The sequence below is a fragment of the Erinaceus europaeus genome, chromosome 17, assembly GCF_950295315.1.
Source record: "Erinaceus europaeus chromosome 17, mEriEur2.1, whole genome shotgun sequence".
Classification (NCBI taxonomy): Eukaryota; Metazoa; Chordata; class Mammalia; order Eulipotyphla; family Erinaceidae; genus Erinaceus; species Erinaceus europaeus.
The window spans coordinates 39,908,505-39,930,396 of record NC_080178.1 but is presented as its reverse complement, the minus strand read 5'-3'; the positions used below and the strand labels follow the sequence as shown (position 1 = coordinate 39,930,396).

Sequence of the window (21,892 nt, the reverse complement as noted above, 5' to 3'; positions counted from 1 at the left end):
GGGGGAGAGAAAGATAAGACACCTGCAGACCTGCTTCACCTCTTGTGAAGCGACTCCCCTACAGGTGGGGAGCTTGGGGCTCGAACCAGGATCCTTTCACCAGTCCTTGTTCTTTGAACCACCTGCGCTACTGCCCAATTCCCCTTAGGCTGGAAGTTTTCAAGTATTATTGTTTGTAGATACATTCAGTGATAATCTCATTGAAAGAAATATCACTATAGGGAGTCAGTCGGTAGTGCAGCCGGTTAAGGATAGGTGGCGCAAAGCGCAAGGACCAGCGTAAGGATCCTGTTTAGGGCCCCTGGCTTCCCATCTGCAGGGGACTCGCTTCACAAGTGGTAAAGCAGGTCTGTAGGTGTCTTTCTCTCCCCTACTCTGTCTTCCCCATCTCTCTAGATTTCACTCTGTCCTATCCAACAATGACATCAATAACAATAACTACAACAAGGCAACAAAAGGCAATACATATTTTTTAAAAATCACTATAATGTGTTCTAGGGGCCAATCAGGGCTGTACCTAGTTAAGAGCGCACATTACAGTACACAAGGACCTGAGCTCAAGTCCCTAATCCCCCACTGCAGGGAGAAAGCTTCATGAGTAGTCAGACCGTGCTACAGGTATCTGTCAATCTCACCCTCAATCTCAATTTTTGTCTATCTTTAAATAAAAAAATATTTTTAAAAAATGTCTGTAAAATAAGTGTGGACTAAGTTGCTCCAGTAATACTGACACAATTCACATAACTTTTACACAGAAAAAGAGCAATGCAGTCCTATGGCTCTGCAGTTTAAGATGCTACAACAAAGAGGTATTTAGAGTCAGGTTAAGATTTCTTCAGGAAACATGGATTTAGATCATTTGTCGTTATGGTTTTGTTTCAACATTACAAAACCTTTGCTGACTTCTATTCAGTAAGTTGTGGTTGATTTTCCCAAAGTTAATTCTATTTGCCCCAGCAGCTGAACTCTTACAGACATAAAAATGTATGCTGAAATGCACTGAAAATAATGAATAATTCCTTCCTTAACATGTTTTGTAAAAAAGATTTTATGGGGAGTCGGGCGGTAGCGCAGCGGATAAAGCGCACATGGCGTCAAGTGCAATGACCAGCGTAAGGATCCCGGTTCGAGCCCCCAGCTCCCCACCTGCAGGGGAGTCGCTTCACAAGCAGTGAAGCAGGACCGCAGGTGTCTATCTTTCTATCCCCCTCTCTGTCTTCCCCTCCCCCCTCCATTTTTCTCTTTACTATCTAACAATGATGACATCAATAACAATAACTACAACAATAAAAAACAAGGGCAACAAAAGGGAAAATAAATAAATATTAAAATTTTTTTTAAAGTTTTATTAACGAGAGACAGAACTAGAGTATCACTCTGGCATAAGCAATGCTAGGGCTTGATCTCAGGACTTCATAATTTAAAGTTCAATGGTCTACTTACCACTGTACTCAGGTTGGTGCTGGGGAGTCCCTCTTTCTTTTTTTTTAATATTTATTCATTTATTTTTAAATATTTATTTATTTTCCCTTTTGTTGCCCTTGGTTTTTTAATTATTATTGTTGTTGTTATTGATGTTGTCGTTAGGACAGAGAGAAATCAAACAGGGGAAGACAAAGAGGGGGACAGAAAGATAGACACATGCAGAACTGCTTCACCGCCTGTGAAGTGACTCCCCTGCAGGTTGGGAGCCGGGGGCTCGAAATGGAATCCTTACGTCAGTCCTTGGGCTTCGCACTATGTGTGCTTAACCTGCCGCCCGACTCATGAGTCCCTCTTAACTGTATGTGGACCCACAGAGTGAAGCCCAGGGCATAATGATGATGATGATAATGACAATGATGACAATGAAGACTTTACAACTCCAAAAATTCTTGTTTAAGCTAACAACACCCCCACACCAAAAAATTAAGATTTTGAACAAATCTAATATAAAAATTCACTGCAGAAAAAAAGTCAACAAGGGCTCTGTTAAAACCAAAATATACCTTTTTAAAAATACAATATATGTACATATTAAGAAGAATCTTATGGAGGGTCTGAAAAGTGGTGCAGTTACTCTCAAACATGAGGTCCTGAGAGCGATCCCCAGCAACACATGTACCAGAGTGATGTCTGGTTCTTTCTCTCCCCTCTTATCTTTCTCATTAATAAATAAAATCTTGAAGAGGAGGATAAGGAGGAGGAGGGGCAGAAGGAAGAGAATCTTATGATTAACATGGTTATGAAGCTAATCTACATGTAAGAAAACAGTCAACAGTAGGGGGCCGGGTGATGGAGCACCAGGTTAAGCGGTTAAGCACAAAGCAGACATAGTAAGGACCTATACAAGGATCCTGGTTCCCCATCAGCAGTAGGATTGCTTCACAAGAAGTGAAGCAGGTCTTCAGGTGTCTGTCCCTTCCTCTCTATCTTCCCATCTCCTCTCTATTTCTCCCTGCCCTATCCAATAAATAAATTATAAAAAAAGAGTCACACCCTACTAGGGAAAGAGAGAGGCAGACTGGGGGTATGGACCAACCAGTCAACGCCCTTGTTCAGCGGGGAAGCAATTACAGAAGCCAGACCTTCTGCCTTCTGCAACCCTCAACGACCCTGGGGGTCCATGCTCCCAGAGGGATAGAGAATGGGAAAGCTACCATGGGAGGGGGTGGGTTATGGGGATTGGGTGTTGGGAATTGTGTGGAGTTGTACCCCTCCTACCTTATGCTTTTGTTCACTAATCCTTTCTTAAATAAAAAATTAAAAAAAAAAAAAAAAGAAAGAAAGATCAGCCACCAGAAGTGGACTAGTAGTGCAGACACTAAGACCCAAATATAGCCATTGAGAATAAATAAATAAATAAATAAATAAATAAGAGAGAAAGAAAATAATCAACAGCAAACAGCACTATTGTTATACAGAAAGACTTTCAGACTTTGACGCTCTAAAATCCAAGATTCAATCCCATGTACCACAATAAGCCAGAGCTAAGGAGCAGAAAGAAATAAAGGAAAGAAAGAATAGAAAAGAAAGAAAAAAATAAGTCAAAATATCTTAATCAAAATCTCATTTTAAAAATAGCACATTAATAAAACAACCGAGGATGGCAAGAATAGTACTGACTGAAATTAACAAGGAAGACTTAATGGATAAGTTAGAAACAAGTTATCCATTTTGTTACTGTCTTTTTTTTAATAAAGAATTTTCAAAAAATATTTTTTTTTATTTTAATGAGAGAGACAGAGGGAAAGACCAGAGCACATTTCAGCTTTGGCTTATGGTGATGCTGGGGATTGAACCTGGGACCTCAGAACCTCAGGCATGATATGATAGTCTTTTGATGTAACTATTGTGCTATCTCCTCAGCTCCGTTTTGCTTCCCAGATCAGATGAGATTGGGCATGTTCAGGACTGTATGGCCATAGACCCATTTTGCTGTTAATGTTATATGTTGTTATTATTTTTGGGTGGGTGGTGCTAGTCTAAGGCATGTACAATTTACAAGTCTTTTTTTTTTTAACTTTATTTTATCTGATAGACCAGAGAGAAATTGAAAGGGAGGGGGAGACAGAGTGACAGGCTTGTAGCACTACTTCACATGTGAAGTTTTCCCCCTACAAGTGGGAATTGGGGCTTGAACCCAGTCTTTGTTTTTTTTTCTCTCCTAGGTTTATTTGTTAGACAGAGAGGATACTAAACCCCATATATGAGAGTATAACATATTATTGTATCACTTCCTAGCCTGCTCTAAAGAAGCTTTTAAACTTAAGATACACAGGAAGAGAGATTATGACACCAGAGCTTCCTCTAGAGTCAATGAATGCTACAAATGATGCTAGGGCTTCAACCTGAGTGGAAGCCATGGCAAGGCACATGACCTACCTCCTGAGCTCTCTCTCTCTCTCTCTAGCCATGAGTTCTATTATTATGCCATACCCATGTCTATCTTTGCACAAGCCAAGTTTCCTAAGATAGATTTCTTCCTTTATCCCTCAATAATTCCACTTTCACTTGACTACTGATTTCTCTTTTAAATTTGCTGACCAAGTGATATTTTTCCTCCTCCTCCTTTCTTTTTTAAAGTATCTTCAGACTTCACACTCTGGGTTGACTGTTCCACATAGAGACAGAGAGAAAAAGAGAGAACGAGAGGGAAAGAAACAGACTAAAGTTGCAGGGGCTGAGATCAATCCCAGATGGCATACATGGCAAAGCAGCACACTATGCAAGTGAGCTATTTTGCCAATTAAGCAACATTAAACTGGGGGGCAAGGGAGCAAAAATAAATAAATAAAATCTCCTGGCCACAATTAACTTATTTCACAGTTTAAAAATATTTATTTTGGGGGTCAGGTGGTGGTGCACCTGGTTGAGCACATGTATTACAAGGACCCAGGTTCGAGCCCCTGGTCCTCATCTGCAGGGGGAAAGCTTTGCAAGTGGTGAAGCAGTGCTGCAGGTGTCTCTCTCCCTCTCTATCACCGCCTTCCATTTTGATTTCTGGCTGTCTCTATCCAATAAATAAAGATTAAAATAATTTATTAAAAAATATTTATTTTGATAGGACAGAAAATTGAGAGAGGGAGGGGATTTAGGGAGTGAAAGAGATAGTTGTAGCACTGCTTTACCACTTGTAAAGTTTCCCCCTTGCATGTGGAACTGGGGGACCTGAACCCAGGACCTTGCACATGGTGACATGTGCCTCCAACAGGTGTACTACAGCTCAGGCCCCATTAGTTCACAACTTGTGTCAGGCTTGAAAATCCAATGGCAAGAAAGGGTTTATTACTACTAAATACCAAATAAATAAATAAATAATAATAATGAATGATTCAACCTACAACCTGCCCATAAGAAAATTTTCACCACTACTACCATGTGTGCAGAAAAAAAGAAAATTTATTGTCTAAAAAAAAAAAGGGGGAACTGGGCAGGGGAGACAAAATAATACTGTGCCACTGGTAGCAAAACTGACTTTAATGACTGAGGCACAGAAGGTTCCATGTTCAATACATAGTCTGGTTGAAACATGAATTAGTTGGATAATGGAAGTTGGAGTTATAATAAAAAAATTAAAAATTAAAAAAAGAAGCCATCAGTCTTTTAATTCAGAAAAGGTACAGCCATCATAGGTTTCCAAAGATAAAAGACAGTTCTGAGATGAAGAAATGGCAACCTAGTCACTGGAAATTTGGCTCACTTCCCAAAAACAAATATTCCAATAAAATAACTCAATGAATTTCATCAGAAAATAGCTAGGATTTCTAGTAAAGAAAGGAACATTGCTATCTGAAGACATGGGACAGCGGGATCATGAAGGGAAGGAGAGGACTCAAGTAGATACTGGCAGCCGCCATCATTTTTACAGTTGCTTCAAGAGAGTGAAGAGACTAAAAACTCCATTAGAGGGCCAGGCGATAATGGCGTACCTGGCTAAGTGCACATTACTTTTTTTTTTAAATTTTTTTATTATTATTATTTTTTAACGAGAGCACCGTTCAGCTCTGGCTTATGATAGTGCAGGGGATTGAACCTGGGACTTCGGAGCCTCAGGCATGAGAGTCTGTTTGCATAACCACTATGCTTTCTACCCTCTGCCCTAAGTGCACATTACTACAGTGCACAAGGACCTAAGTTCAAGCCCCTGGTTCCCACCTGCAGGGAGAAAGCTTCGCAAGTGGTGAAGTAGAGCTGCAAATGACTCCGTCTCTCCCTTTTCATCTCCCTCCTTTCCCCCAATAAATTTCTCTGTCTCTAATAATAATATATTAAATTTTTTAAAAAGGACCCCATTAGAGAAGCAAATAACAGAATTAGAAGAACCTTTGAGAAGAGAGAAAGATGAAGCAGAAGACATATTCTCGGTCTCTATCTAATAATAATAAATTAAATTCTTTAAAAAGGACTCAATTAGAGAAGCAAATAACAGAATTAGAAGAACCTTTGAGAGGAGAGAAAGATGAGCAGCAGACATATTCTCGGTCTCTAATAATAATAAATTAATTTTTTTAAAAAGGACTCCATTCGAGAAGCAAATAACAGAATTAGAAGAATCTTGAAAGAGAGGAGAGAAAGAAGGAAGCAGGGGGCCCGGTGGTGGCGTAACTGGTTGAGTGCACATTACAGTGCTGAAGGACCCAGGTTCAAGCTCCTGGCCCCCATCTGCAGGGCGAAAGCTTCACAAGTGATGAAGCAGTGCCTAGGTGTGTCTCTGTCTCTATTCCCTCTAAATTTCTGACTATCTCTATTCAACAAATATAGATTAAAAGAATTTTTTTTTAAAAAAAGAAGGAAGCAGAAGCCATATTCAAAGAAAAATAGCAGACAATTTTCCAAATTTGGGATTTGGTCAGGATCTAGATGTTCAGGAACCAAATACACCTACGTTAAGACACATCATTGTGAAATTATCAAAAGCCAAGGACAACGAAAAAAATTTATAAGCTGCTAGGGAAAAGAAGAATGTGACTTATAAAAGCAGAACAGTCAGACACGCTGCAGACTTTTCTACAGGAAGGAACCATGAAGGCCAGTAAAGAGTGGAGCAGTATATTCAAGGTTTTAAAAGACAACAACTACCAAAACACAAGACTATCATTCAAATATTAAAGAGTGGGGGCCAGGTGGTGGCCATCTGGTTGAGCACATATGTTACAATGTGCAGGGACCAGGGTTCGAGCCCCAGTCCCCACCCAAAGGGGGAAAGCTTTGCAAGTAGTCAAACACTGCTGCAGGTGTCTTTCTTTCTCTCCCAATCTCCTCCTACTTTCTCAATTTCTGGCTGTCTCTATCCAACAATTTTTTATTATCTTTATTTATTTATTGGAGACAGCCAGAAGTTGAGAGGAAGGGGGAAACAGAGAGGAAAAGAGACAGAGAGACATCTGCAGCCCTGCTTCAATGCTTGCAAAGCTTTCCCCTGCAGGTGGAGACTGGGGGCTCGAACCTGGGTCCTTGAGCATTGTAACATGTGCACTCAATCAGGTGTGTGCCACCACCCAGCCCCTCTCTACCCAATAAATAAAAGAAAAAAAGGAGCAATCAAACAGTACAGACAAATAAAAACTTAAGGAGTTTGCCATTACTAAACGTGCCTTACAAGAATTATTGAAAGAGTGCTGCAGAAAAGGAAACACTCAACTAGTTGATACAAAGTATCAGATGTAGAGAAACAAGCCATAGAAATATGTAACAATTTTATTTACTAGAGCAATGATTAGCTCTAGTTTATAGTGTTGCAGGGGAGTGAGCCTCAGGTATGAGAGTTTCTTTGTATAACCATTATGCTATCTACCCCGCCCACAAATATTTATTTATTTTTGGGGGAGTTAGGCGGTAGCACAGGGACCAGCGTAAGGATCCCAGTTCGAGCCCCCGGCTCCCCAACTGCATGGGAGTTGTTTCACAGGCGCTGAAGCAGGTCTGCAGCAGGTATCTTTCTGTCCCCGTCTTCCCTTCCTCTCTCCATTTCTCTCTGTCCTATCTAACAATGATGACATCAATAACAACAACAGTAACTACAACAACAATGAAAAACAATAAGGGCAACAAAAGGGAAAAATAAATACTTAAAAAATGTATTTCATTTATTTTAATGAGAGAGGGATGGAGGGAGAGATAGAGACTAATGCACTGTTCAGTGCTGGGGATTAAACCTGGGGCCTCAGAGCCAAGGCATGAAAGTGTTTTGCATAACCTAAATGCTGTCTCCCATCCCTCTATGTAAGTGACACCTTTAAAGCATGAAGAGGAAGAGATGGCTGGAAGATGCTCAAGAAAAGAACAGTGAGACAAAAACAGTATTTTTAAAACTCTCTTAGGTGTATTTATATATGTTTATGTGTAAATTATATATATACTATTACATATAAAGTTTTCTATGTTTTAAATGACATTTTCTATCTAGTACATTTTTTTATTGCCACTAGGGTTGTTGGTGGGGCTCAGTGCCGTCACTACAACTCCACCACTCCCAGAAGCCATTCTTTCCATTTGATAGGACAGAAATTGAGAGGAGAGAGGAGATAAAGAGGGAGAGAGAAAGATAAAGATCTGCAGACCTGATTCACTGCTCATGAAGCACCCCCACCACTCTTCCCCACTGCAGTAAGGGAGCAGGGGCTCATACCAGGGTCCTTGTAAAGAGTAATACGTGCATTTAATCACATTGCACGTACCACCCTACTGACTCGTTTTTTTTTTTTTTCTCAGAAAATCTTTATTAATGAATGTACACAAATGTATAGTTACTTATACATAATTGCATATGTGTATGAATATATTAAAATAGCCTCCCTCTTTCAGGAAATGTACTTGCTATTTATGATTTTCTGTCACTATATAAGTTGGTAGAAATACTTTTTAAACTTCCTTTTGGCTTTCCCTCATCTTTATCATATATAATACCTTGAGTTTCTTTAATTTCGTGTTTGTGTTCATGGACTCTTGTTATAGTTTATATGTATTACCAAATGGCCTGCATTTTACTGTAGGACAATTAATTACCTCGTGGCTTTGTTCATAAGTACAATATATAGCAGCGATACATACAAACTTGTCCCCCCCGCAAAAAAAAAAAAAAACCACCTCATATCATCACTTAGACTTTGTGAAAATTATGATGGGGCAAGGCTAAGAGCCAGGGTAGGAGGGAAAGCATAGAGCTGTGGTGGTGGGTATGGTGTGGAACTCTTCCCCTGCAATCTTATAATTTTGTAAGCCATATTAAGTGACTGATTTAAAAACCCAAACTTTAAATATCAGACAAGTTTTCAGTGGTTTACATTCTAGACTTTTATAGAGAATGCATTTTCAAGCACTCAAAGGCTGAACCTAACACCTGTCAAAACTATTCAGTCATGACAGCTTTAGAACATAAGAAAATCACTTTCTCCAAAAGGCAGGAATGAATGTTTCAGAACAGATTAATCAACTACAGTGCAAACAGATGCAAGTGCACTTCTAGATTCATTATAGAAGGTAGGCTTAGCTCTAGTCTTACCTCCTCCCACGGTCTTAAATCACACTGCAGTGTCATATTGGAATGGGAGGTAGCATTTACTGCCAGTAGAACACATTGCAGAATTCCAATGCTCTTTATTTTATCATTACTTCTGCCTACCCAAAGAGATGACATGGGTAACTATAATAATTTGTAGACCAGTTTTTAGAGTTTTGTTGTACTTTAGTACAATCTATTTAGTGTAATCAATGAATTAAAAAGAAAATAACTACTTCTCACCTGCAGGGGGGATGCTTCACAAGTGGTGAAGCAGGTCTGCAGGTGTCTCTCTTATTCTTGGCCCTCTTTATCTTCCCCTACTCCTCTCAATGTCTGTCCTATCAAGGAAAAAAAAAAAAAAAAGAAAGAAAGAAAGAAAGAAAGAAAGAAAGAAAGAAAGCTATAATAGCCACTGGGATTGGTGAATTAACAATGCAGATAGCAAGCCCGAGAGATAATGCTGGAGAAAATAAAATAAATAAGACTCAGATGTGGCATAGAGTATTGGGATCTCAATCATAAGGTTCTGAGTTCCATCTCCAGCATAACCATGCCATATTTTCCACAATATGTGGACCAAAATTTTAAATTTATTTCCTGTGGGCTAGCAAATTACTAAGTTGTCCAAAAAGTCGTGATGTAATTTTCAATGTTTTTCGATGCAAAAATGTGTCATGACTTTTCCAACAACCCAACAGTTTACTTGTACATGCCTTACCATGTCTTCACCCCAGGATCCAGCCTAACCCTTATTACATGGATGGAAGTTTTGGTGCTGTGGTTTCTTTCACTTTCTCTCTCTGCCTCTGTTTCTACCTCTTTTAAAATTAAATTTTATTTATTCATTTATTGGATAGAGACAGACAGAGAAATCAATAGGGAAAGAAAGACAGTGGCATCCGCAGCACTGTTTCATTGCTTGTGAAGCTTTGGCCCTTCAACTGGGGACTATGGGATTAAACCCAGATCCTTGTGCACTGTAGCTCTACCAGGTGTGCCACTTCCTAGGCCCCTCTGTTTCTCTCTTAAAGAGAAAACAAACAAACAAAAATTGATGCTAAAGGGGCCTTTTGTTCCTGAATAATTTCACCAGTTGAGTCTTCTTTATTTAAAAAAGAAATTTATTTGACTGGTGAGAGAAAGAGGAAGAGGAGAAAGGGAAAGAACCAGGAGTGAAAAGCAGGACCTCATGCTTATGAGTCTAATGCTTTATACACTGGGCAACCACTCAAACCATTATTTTCATTTTATTTATTATCTATTTACTACATTAACCAGAATGAGAGAGAGATATGGCCTGAAGGGTGGTAGGTAGATAAAGCACTGGACTCTAAAGTATGAGTTCCTGAATTTGATTGTTGATATCACATGAGCAATGCTTTTGTTTTCTGTTTTGTTTTGTTTGTTGTTCTCTCTCACTCCCTCTCCCTCTTCCTTTTCTTCCCCTATTCTCTTTCTCATAAATAAATAGAAAAAGGAGAAACCAATAGAGCACTGGTCTGGAACATGCAATGTCAGAGATCAAACTCTGGATCTCATGTTTGAGAGAACAATCCACCCACTAAGCTACCTTCAAGCCTTGTTTTATAGATTTAGATAGAAACAGTAAGGGAGAGAAAAGAGAGATATAACAACGCCACTACCCTATTCTCAAAGCTGCCCTGCAAGGTGCTCCCACATGGTGCCCAGGGAACAATAAGAGTCTTTGTGCATGGTAAAGTGTGCCCTCTACCAGGTGAAATACCTCCAGGTGCTGACTGAATATTTATATATATTAAGTTCTACTGAATACCTTACATTAGAAGGGTTGGCAAGCTTTTCCTGTAAATGGACAAAAAATAAATTAATCTTGGTGGGAAAATTAAGGACTCTCACCACTATTCAAGCCTGCTGCTACAGTATAAAAACAGCCATAGACAATATACAAATGACTATGGATGTATTTCAATAAAACTTTATGGTCAACAGAATATGATACATGGCATTTGTGTGTATATCTTTCACGAGTCATAAAATGTGATTTTTGTTTCGATTTTTCCCAAAACAAAGTCACTCATATTTAACAACAATTCATAATTAGGATCGACAAATTGCTCCGTATTGTAAGACAATTTTACTGTCAATTTTCCAATTAAAACACTAAGACATATATAAAACACCTGCGTTCAGCACGTTCCTTCTTCTTCAAGGCAACATCCAAATCCTGCAGCTGTTCCTCTAATTTTTCGCATAGCAGTTTCTGAAAGAGTAAAAGGGATGCCATTTTAACACAATATGTACGTCAGCTCATGGATTCTATGTTCTAAAAGCTAATAAGGAGTAATACATTGAGTGCACACAGAACTGTTCCTTGTATTTAATTAACTTTAAAAAGTGCTAGTGCATCCACTGAAAATAAGCCTAGTATCTTTGAAATAAAGTAGAAAGTTATGTTAAAGAAATTTATGGACTTGCCACCCTGTGTGTGTCTGATGAGCTGACAGTAGCCAGTGTTTAAAATAGCATTTTAATATATACATGTTTAATAGCTCAGTGTATATTCATTACAGTGATTAAATGTGACAATGTTTATAATCCAAAAGACAAGAAGAAAGTAATGGCAATGTGCAGAAATGGCAAGAAGGGAACCCTTTCACATTGCTGATGGGAATGTAAATTGGTGCCGCCATTACAGAGAGCAATCTGATAATTCTTGAAAGACAGAAATTCTGTAAGGAACAGTCATCCCATTTCTGTAAGGACCAGTTATCCCATTTCTAGGTACTTACCCCCCAAAAAAGCAAAAACACTAACTTGAAAAGACAAACATCAGGTTGGGAAGCTTTTTAAATGAGGTGCTGATGATGGAACTAGGGTCTTTTCCAAACACAATACCACTGAGCCATCTGACTGGCTCTAAGTTGTTTTTATTTGTTTGTTTTTACCAGAGCTTTGCTCAACTCTGGCTTATGGTGGTAGCAATGGCAGGGTGTGTGTGTGTGTGTGTGTAGGGGGTATTACACCTGGGATTTTTGGAGCCTCAGGCATGAGACTCTCTTTGTATAACCATTATGCTATCTCCCCTACCCCTGTCATATGTTTTACTTTATAGTTGAGAGAGATAGAAAAGATACCAAAGCACTGCTTCATCATCATGGAGTTCTAACATTCTGTCATTAGTGCTCTTATGTGGTGTCAGAAATTTTGGAGAATATCTATAAAATTATTGGTGGCTGGATAGACAACATAATGGCCATATAAACTGATCCCATGCCTGAGGCTGTCAGTTCCAAGGTTTAAGCCCAGTAACACTATAAGCCAGAGCTGAGCCTTGCTCTAGTGTTCTTCGTATCTTTCCCTCTCTTTCATTAAAAAAAAAGTAAACAAAATATATTTTATTTTATTTAAGATTTTATTTTAATCTTTTTTAATTTATTTTCCCTTTTGTTGCCCTTGTTTGCTTTTTATTGTTGTTGTAGTTATTGTTGTTGTTGAATAGGACAGAGAAATCGAGAGAGATGGGGAAGCCAGAGAGAGTGAGAGAAAGACACCTTCAGACCTGATTCACCACCTATGAAGCGATTCCCCTGTAGATGGGGAGCCAGGGCTTAAACCGAGATCCTTACACCAAACCTTGTGCTTTGCACCATGTGCGCTTAACCTACTCCCATGAAAATATATGTTAACAGCAACAAAAATCTTTAAACTGCTGACCAAAAAAGGGGTTGAGGGAGCTAGGCAGTAGCACAGCGGGTTAAGTGCATGTGGCACAAAGCGCAAAGACAGGCAGAAGGATCCTGGTTTGAGCCCTCAGCTCCTCACCTGCAGGGGAGTTGCTTCACAAGCGGTGAAGCAAGTCTGCAGGTGTCTCTCCCCCTCTCTGTCTTCCCGCCCTCTCTCCATTTCTCCCTGTCCTATCCAACAATGTCGACATCAATAACAACAACAATAATTACAACAATAAAATATGGGCAACAAAATGGAATAAATATTTTTTAAAAGGGGGCTTTGAAATTTAAAAAAGATAAAGAAATAAGTAATAATATATTGTATCAATATATTATCTAAATTTGAGGGCTCACTGTGTCTCTAATGAATGAGAAAAAGAAGAGATTATAATTTACAAAAATTAGAGAACTACTTTGGGAAATATGAAGAGAATATATAAAAGATTAGTAAAAGGCAGTTTTCAATATCCCATAATTCCAGAGAAATTTAGTAGGTGGTAAACTATAAATTGCATTGCAGGTGAGAAATATTTAGTGGCTATCAAGAATTACTATTAATTTGAATGTAAAATCAATGGGGTAGAGAAATAAAGGTGTGCCAGGCCATACATGCTGGCACGGGGGGCAGAACCATTCTCCATCAGGGATGATCATCAGAGGAGGACGGAGGCAGGCAGTGTGGTATCCACTGTCACAAGAATCGCACAGAAGAATCTGAAATAAAGAACAGATTACTGTCAACATAACCGTGATGAAAGTCTAACACTACAGAGGCTAAAATAAAGACATTTCACAGTATTAGACCTGCATAATAAAACAAGGTTTGAAATGGGGGGGGGCATGCTAGGGCCAATTGAACAGTTTAAAAATGGGACAAGAGAGATTGCATAGCAGGTAGGGCAAGGACTTTGCCCAGCACTCAGACAACAGTCAAACCTTGGCACCACATAGGAGGTACCATGGCACTAGAGAAAGCTTCAGTGTGGATCTTGTCTATCTGAATTAAGAAGCAATTTAGAAACCAAGAACTAAAGCCACAAGATACCTTCCACAGATTTTAGCACTTATGAGGTCTTAGATTCCAGCCTCAACACCACAGGGAAGCATGATGGGCAACACCAGAAGGAACGTCATGGATGGTGGAGTACTATGGTGTTTCTACTCACTCTCTTTCTATAAAGGCTACATATGAGAATCAACCATGTATATACAGTGGCCTGGGAAATGACACAGTAGATAAGGTGTTGGATTCTCAAGGATAGGATCCTAAGTTCCACCCCAAGCATTGCATGTGAAAGACTGATGCTCTGGTTTCTTCTCTCTTTTGTTGATTAAAAGCAAACAAAAAAACCAACAAATCCCTCAATGAATTCTCTGGTGTGAGAGAGAGAAGGAGAGCAGACTGATCTGTGTGCTATTTGCTCTTAGCTATGAGGAACCAATATTAAGTTCTCTCAGCAAACAAAATTCTTCAATAAGGGGCCAAGCAGTGGAGCACTGGTTAAGCTCTCAAAATATACTGCATAAGGACTCAGGTTCAAGCCCCTGGTCCCCACCTGCAATGAAAAAATTTTACAAGTGGTAAAGCAGGGCTGCAGGTGCCTCTGTCTTTCTCCCTGTGCCCCCTTCAGCTCTCAATTTTTCTGTCTCTACCCACTAAATGAAAATAAAAATAAAACAAAATTCTTTAATATAGGTATGTCTAACAATCCATGTAAACACGCATATAGCTCCAATATAATTAGCTTTTTTTCCTTGTTACTGGATAGAGACAGAGAAAAATTGAGAGAAAGGGGAGATAGAGAGGAACAGAGACAGAGAGACACCTGCAGACCTGCTTCACTGCCTGTGAAGCGATCCTTGGAGGTGGGGAGCTGGGGGCTTGAATCGGGATCCTAACCAGTCCTTGCACTATGTGCCACGTGCACTTAACCTGCTGCGCTACCACCCGACTCCCAGTTCCAATATAATTTAATAAAGAGAGGGAGAATCAGAGCATCACTCTAGCTGCTAGGCATAATTCAAACTTCAAATAATAAATTTATAACTCATAATTCAAAGTCCTACACTTTATCGAGTATGTCACCTCCCCTGCTGCTCTACAATAAAACTTTGAAAAGTTCATACTAGATGGGTTTTGGCACACCTGGTTAAGTGCATGTTACAATGCATAAAGACCTGGGTTTGAGCCCCCAGTCTCCATCTGCAGCAGGAAAGCTTTTTGAGTGGTAAAGCAGTGTTACAGATGTCTCTGTCTCCCTCTATCCCCCTTCCCTCTAAATTTCTAGATGACTCTATCCAATAAGTAAATAAAGATAAAATTTTTAATAGTTTATACTAATGTTACCAGTTCTAATTCATTAATATCACAAATTTCATTCTACCTTCCAGGCTTTAACAGTATAAGCATAATTCCTATTATCTATACTTTCTTTATTTGTTTAACTTAGTATACTACGGAAAGTAGCTTCTGAATTGCTAAATCACAGGGCAGTGAATAGGGTAAGGTCTGAATGTGGTAGAGAGTGTACATCAATGGAATGAACTGCCCAATACCCAGAATTCAATATTAAGTAACATTAGCATCATACTTGAAGTATATGAGTGGTTGGTTTAGATGGGCTTAACATTAAGTAGACTAACCTGGGAACCTGATTCTACTCTCATCATATTACCTTAATAGTGAAAATAATCAGTGTTTCTATAAAAACTTACACAGACTTAAGAAATAACTAATAGGATAAACTTTATAATGTATTTGTAAAATAATGATGGTCTATCCTATAATAATGGCAAAATAACATACCATGAAAATAATTATTACTATGTAAAATTTCCAAGCCCCCATAGGACCTTGCCCTCAACGTGGATCAATAATGGTAGAGAATGTTCCATCCCCAGAAGGGAAAATGGACAACATACTCTATTTTCCACCTGAGGAAGATGGGCCCTGAAATTGGGGCAGCTTGGAACATTCCTAGTCATGACCACAGAATGTGAGCTCAGATCTACAGGGATGCAGAGATCACATACACTCCTAAGCTGAATATGGGCCCCAGATCACATCAAATCGATGGGGTTTAAAAATATATTTTTACACCTTTGCCATATCTGAGAGCTACCCTCTAAAAGCAAAAGTCACCAAAGGTGGGCAGTAATTCAGCTGGTAGAAAACACATATTGCCACGAGCAAGGACCTGAGTTAAAGCTACTGTTCCCCCAACCTGCAGGAAGCTTCATGAGTAAGTAGTGAAGCAGTGTGGCAGCTGTCTCTCCCTCTCTAGTTCCCCCTTCCCTTTTAGCTCCTGATTCTACCAACAAAAGAAAAGACAAAAGAACTACCACAAATTCACCTCACTTGGTATTTTCAGTATCCAAAATCATTCTCTTTGGCACAGTAATTAGCAACAGTGCTTTCAGAGCAGTAATTAAAATAATCAATAAACAGAAACTCTGTGTGTGTTCTAAGAGAGGTATAGCTTTTTCCATCTATGTTATTATTTTTGCTCATCTCACTTTACTTCTCATTTCTCCACACTCTTTACTAACTTTATTTTTAAAAATAATTCTTTTTGAGAAAGAGGAGAGAGGGGAACCAGAGCATCACTCCGGCACATGCAATGCTAAGGGATGAACTCAGGACCCTATGCTTGAGAATCCAGTGCCACCTTCCAGGCTGCTGTCACTGACCTCTATTATTGACTTGGCTAAAGGGTTCTAATTTAATAAGATAACAGGAAAATTATATTCTTTAAATTTTTAGTCATCTGTTTTCATTATGTTTTTTATAGTGCAGTAGATCAAACCCAGACTCCCATTTCCTACTATGGGACTTCCCTGATCAACTCTTTTCTATTCTGAGAAAGGTGAGGGATGGGATAGAGGAAGACAGATAGACAACACAAAGTACTATTCCATCATCCATGGAGTTCATCTTGCTCATATAGAAAAAAGTCTACTAGGAGGTGGGGAGGCAGTAGCCCAGCAGGTTCGACGCACATAGCACAAAGCACAGGAACTAGTGTAAGGTTCCTGGTTTGATCCCCTGGCTCCCCACAGGTCTGCAGGTGTCTATCTTTCTCTCCCCCTCTGGCTTCCCCTCCTCTCTCGATTCTTCTTTTCTATCCAACACCACCAATAACAATAGCAATAACAATGGCAGCAACAACAATAACAACAAGGGCAACAAAATGGGATAAATGGTTTCAGGAGTAGGGGATTCATAGTGCAGGTATCAAGCCCCAACTCTAACCCTGGAGGGAAAAAAGAAAACAAACAAAAACAAAAACAAACAAACAAAAACATACTAGTTCAGGATGGTTAGGAAGGCCACATTTTTTGCATGGTTCATCATCATCTGCTAGGACAGCTTCTTCACTTTCCTTTTCTTCTTCTTCCGAAGCTGCAGATTTCTCACTGTCAGATCCTTCACTTTCATCATTGCTGGAATACTTCCACCTGCCACGTGTTCGAGAACCAGTCCATCGAACTTTGCCCTTGGGTTTTAACTTGTGTAAAATAAAAATTGGGATAATTTGGTATAAGAAGAATGTTATAAAGTTCTGTCTACATATTATAAAATTTACTCAATATACAAAGAAAAGTTACTATAACTTTTTTTTTTCCCAATGAACACATATACCATTAAGTTTTAGAAATAACTCTTCCTTGCTGAAAGGGGTACAGGATAAACTAGAGAATTCAAACTTCAGTCTTCTCTAGCCATAAAATATTCCATAATACCACTGTAGACAGGTGCATAGTAGATCATTACCTAGCAACTATTACTAGACATTTAGGCTGTTGTTTCCCAATTTTTCACTTTTATAAACAACATTCTTACAAATATCATTTTTCACACACACCTATGTAATTAGGATAAATTCCTTGAAGAGGATTCTGGGTCAAAGGTCAAGCATATTTTAAAGGCTCTATAACAAATGCACTAACACACTATTCTACAAAAGCATTAACTCCTACATTAGAGATGAATTACAATTCTTAAGTAAGGCATAGCTGCATATAAAAATCCACCAGTGAGGGTGGGGTAGACAGCATAATGATTATGCAAATAGGCTCTCATGTCCAAGGCTCCGAAGTCTCAGGTCCAATCCTTAGTTCCACCATAAAGCAGAGCTGAGCAGTGGTATGGTTGAAAAAAAAAAAAAGAAGAAAAAAAAATTCACCAGTGAGAACTCTGGTGACAAAAAACAAAAAAAAAAAATCCTTAACAATGTTGTAAACTACTTTTTGTAGTCTGGATTTACTATTTTTAAGCTCATATTTCAGTTACTATATTATAAATCCACATCCAAATTCTGAAATCATCTGAAGTACATATGAAGTAATTTTTAAATAAGAAATTCAGTATTTCAGGAAACAAAGGATCACTTATAATGAAGAATCTGATAAATTTTAAAAATTGCTATTAATTATGATAACTTTCAATAAATTCATCAATGTAAAAGGTTTTGCAGAATATAAGAGGTTTATAGGAAAAACAATGCAACCAGGAAAATGCCTCTACTGGCAAAGACTTAATGCCTGAGGCCCTTGGCTCCATTCCTGAGGTACTACCCATGCTAGAGTGGTACTCTGGCTTCTCTCTCTTTCCCCTTCTCTCATAATGAAAATCAGATGATTTACATAATATATATATTTTTTATTTTTGTTTTTAAAATCATTAATTAAAATGAGGGAAACAGGCATTCTCATACATGGGTAGCAAGAAGGTACATTCACGTGGCACTTTTGGCCAGATGATGCAGCAATAGCTATCAAAGCTTAAAATACACATACCCCTTGACCCAGCAATTCCAATTCTAGGAGTCTATTCTAAAGAAATACTCACTCATGTCCAAAAGGATCTTCAATGCAGCATTGCCTGTAATAGTGAAAAATTGGAAACAACCTAAATGTCAATCAATAAGGGCGTTATTAAATAAACTGAGGCACAGCCATGCTATAGAAAACTATGTGACCACTAACAACAAAAATGTAGACTGTATCTTCTGACATGGAAAGAATTTAGAGATTCATTGATAAGTGAAGATAACTTTTGAAAAAAGTAAATGGGTAAGTATTTATAGAGATGCACATGAAATTAACAGAAAAGGAACTGAAAAGAGATGTAACCCAAACTGTTAACAACTTTTATGGGAAATCTTCATTCCATAATCAAATAGATTTGGTATTATTTAAATGGTTGACAAAGAGGCTACATTTTATAGATTATAATATGGTCTCAAAGTTAATATCTAGAGATAACTACTGAGAAGAGAAATCTCAATATAGGATGGTATTTTAAGTTATTTTTGAATGTCTAATTTTTAGCCAATAGCAAAAAGTTATACAGATGCAAATAATTCTGATAAAAATTACCAAAAAAAAATTTTTTTTTACCTTGTTGATTTTAGAATTTATATCCTTTTCCATTTTTTTCAAATTTTCTTTCTTGTCTGTTTTTTGTAAAGCTGCTGTTTCTTCATCCACTTCATCATCTCCATCACCCTTTTTTTTATCGGCTTTTTGATCTCTAATCTCAGCAACCTTTGCTGTTGGTCTAGATATTCTTGGAGACCTCCTTAAAGTACGACCCACATTCACTTTCTCTTCCTCCTTTTCTGTCTTCTGTTTGGCTTCTGCTTCTACAATTTTGGCTGGAGAATCAGGTTTCTTCTTCCGGCTGGATATCCTAATTGTTAATTTGATACCTTCTTTCTGCCTTTCAGAAGTTATCTCTGTGTTTTCTGAAACAGTGGTTTCTTCTTCAGAAATCAACTTATACTTAAATTTGCTTTTTTGCACAGAACCCTTTGCCTCAGAAGGACCCTCTCTGCCAGAGGTCTGAGCACTGTCCAGATTATCCATTTCCATCTTTTTGGATTCAGAATCTTGTTGTTTTTGAATTTCTGAGTCTCCCTTTTCCTGGGAATGCTCTTCAACGGAACCTGTGTTCTGACAACCTACCACTTCTTTATTTGAGCCTTGTTTCTCACAGTGGTCAGTCATAATGGGAGGTGAAGATATTTTGGGCACTTCAGGAGAGTATGGCCTTTTTAGCTCCAGAGTACTCTTTGATACCTCCTCTGGTATTGGACTCAGTCTTTGCGTGTCTTTATCAAAAGTCTTTTTGGACTTGTCTAACTTTTCAAGACATTCTATGACTGGTGGGCGCTTATCCTTTATACATTGTGGAAACTTCTCTTCAACTTTCACAGTACAGGATTCAGTGGTTGATAAAACAGTTTTTAAGGAGAGATCCTTTGCCACAGCAGAAGTCTCAAGAGAAGTTTCCGTTTCTGGAAGACCAACTTGTTCTAACTGCTCCTTTTGACTTTGAGTCTCTAACAATGATAATGAATTACCTTTAGGAACTACTTCTTTCTCAACATCGTCTATTTTCAAACTTGTTATTACAGAATTAAAGGATTCTGCTCCATTTCCCTCAATAATAACAGTTCTGTCTCTAGAGGGGCTATAGCTATCTTCCTGTGTGTCATAAAACTTTGTCTCCATTTGTTCCATCTTAAAATTTAGAGTAACTTTTTCATCCCTAACTTCTCCATTTACCAATTGTTTTCCTTCATGAACTGAAGTGGTGATTGTAGAGATCCTTTTACAAGTCTCTTCTTCTTGTTTTAGTTCATCTTTCAAAAATTCTTTTGTTGGAGTAATTGATTTACACATAGGTCCTTTGACTGGGCTGTCAAAATCATCGCTAAGTTTTATTTCTCTTTTTTTCAGTGGAATCTTTGCCTGCTGGTCATTTTTAAGTTTCTCAGTTTCGTCTGTAGGCTTCTCTACGATTTCTTGCGAAGATTTAATATTGCTTCCAAATTCTTGCCTCTCAGGCTCTAGTTTCTCCAAGCTACTTTTTGTATCTTTTGTATCTGCTCTACATTCCACTTTCATAGGCTTGACATTTTCCTTGAAGGAATCACTTTCTTCCTTGATAATATTTTTTTCTTCAATTTCTGGAAAAGGTTTTTCTAGTTTCACTATTACTGGAAGTTTCACAAGTTCTCTTACATCATCTTTTTCTATTTTTACAGTAGTCTCTTCTAGCATATTTAATGAAGAATGATTTTCTGAATCTATTGGCGGCTCTTCACCTTCTATCTTTTCATTTTCCTTCTGCTCCTCTAAAAATCAAAAGATATTTTATATAAATAAGAGCAACCAAGATTATCAAATATGATTAAAATAATATGTACATTTTAAGGGTAACAATTAAAAGGGGCAGCTCTTGCCAGTGGACATCTGAAAATTAAAGGGGAAAAAAAGAATCTGACAGTAAGTAAAATTTTAAATCCATAGAGCACAATTTTAAGATGGAAAAATTTCTACTGATATTTAAAGTAAAGTTTATGCTTGATATTTTAAGCTTCAGTGTTCTAAACACACACACAAGTATTTATACAACTCTAACAATTTATTCAACTGCAAGTGATAGCTAAAAATACTCCAAAACACCATATTTGATATATAAAGTGACAGCCATTCTTTGAAAATCATAAATACCTAAGGAAAAAGCATAATGGTTATGCAAAAAACAAAATTTATGTTAGAGATTCAGAGGTTCTAGGTTTAATACTCAGCACTTCCATATGCCAGAGTTGAGCTTCTCGTAAAAATATAAATATAAATAATAAACAAAAATATAAATATAAATAAATAACATATAAATAAATAACTGAGAACAATTCATGCAGATATATGAGCATATGAATAATGTGAAAATAGCTATTATGTTTAAATTAAAAACATAAAATCTGTGCAAGTTTTCAAATTAACAGAATTCCTTATAGAAAAAAAAATTGTTTTAAAGTTCAAAAATAAAGGAAAAGAAAAAAGTGTCGATATAATCCTGTTACCATGGTCCTCCATTTTTAAAAATATTTATTTATTTATTCCCTTTTGTTGCCATTGTTTTGTTGTTGTAGTTATTATTGGTGTTCTTATTGATGTTGTTGTTGTTGGATAGGACAGAGAGAAATGGAAAGAGGGGAAGACGGAAAGGGGGAGAGAAAGACAGACACCTGCAGACCTGCTTCACCACCTGTGAAGAGACTCCCCTGCAGATGGGGAGCCGGGGGCTCGAACCGGGATCTCTGTGCCAGTCCTTGAGCTTTGCACCATGTGTGCTTGACCCGCTGTGCTATCACCCGACTCCCACAGTCCTCCATTTTTAATAAACATT

At 38.0% G+C, this 21,892-nt stretch overlaps 1 protein-coding gene across 3 annotated transcripts in view; it reads right to left on the bottom strand.

Annotated features, from left to right (window-relative positions):
* Window positions 1-21,892, bottom strand: part of RSF1 (remodeling and spacing factor 1) — a 147,955-nt gene that overhangs the window by 42,570 nt on the left and 83,493 nt on the right. For 2 of the 3 annotated variants that reach the window (XM_060176694.1, XM_060176696.1), the window contains 4 exons: window positions 19,093-20,834; window positions 16,998-17,198; window positions 13,300-13,404; window positions 11,143-11,222 (listed from right to left, as the gene is read on the bottom strand). In XM_060176694.1, the coding sequence (XP_060032677.1) occupies window positions 11,143-11,222; window positions 13,300-13,404; window positions 16,998-17,198; window positions 19,093-20,834 (2,128 nt within the window). Of the gene's footprint in view, window positions 1-11,142; window positions 11,223-13,299; window positions 13,405-16,997; window positions 17,203-19,092; window positions 20,835-21,892 lie in introns of all 3 variants that reach the window. The other variant, XM_060176695.1, reaches the window with a different exon arrangement.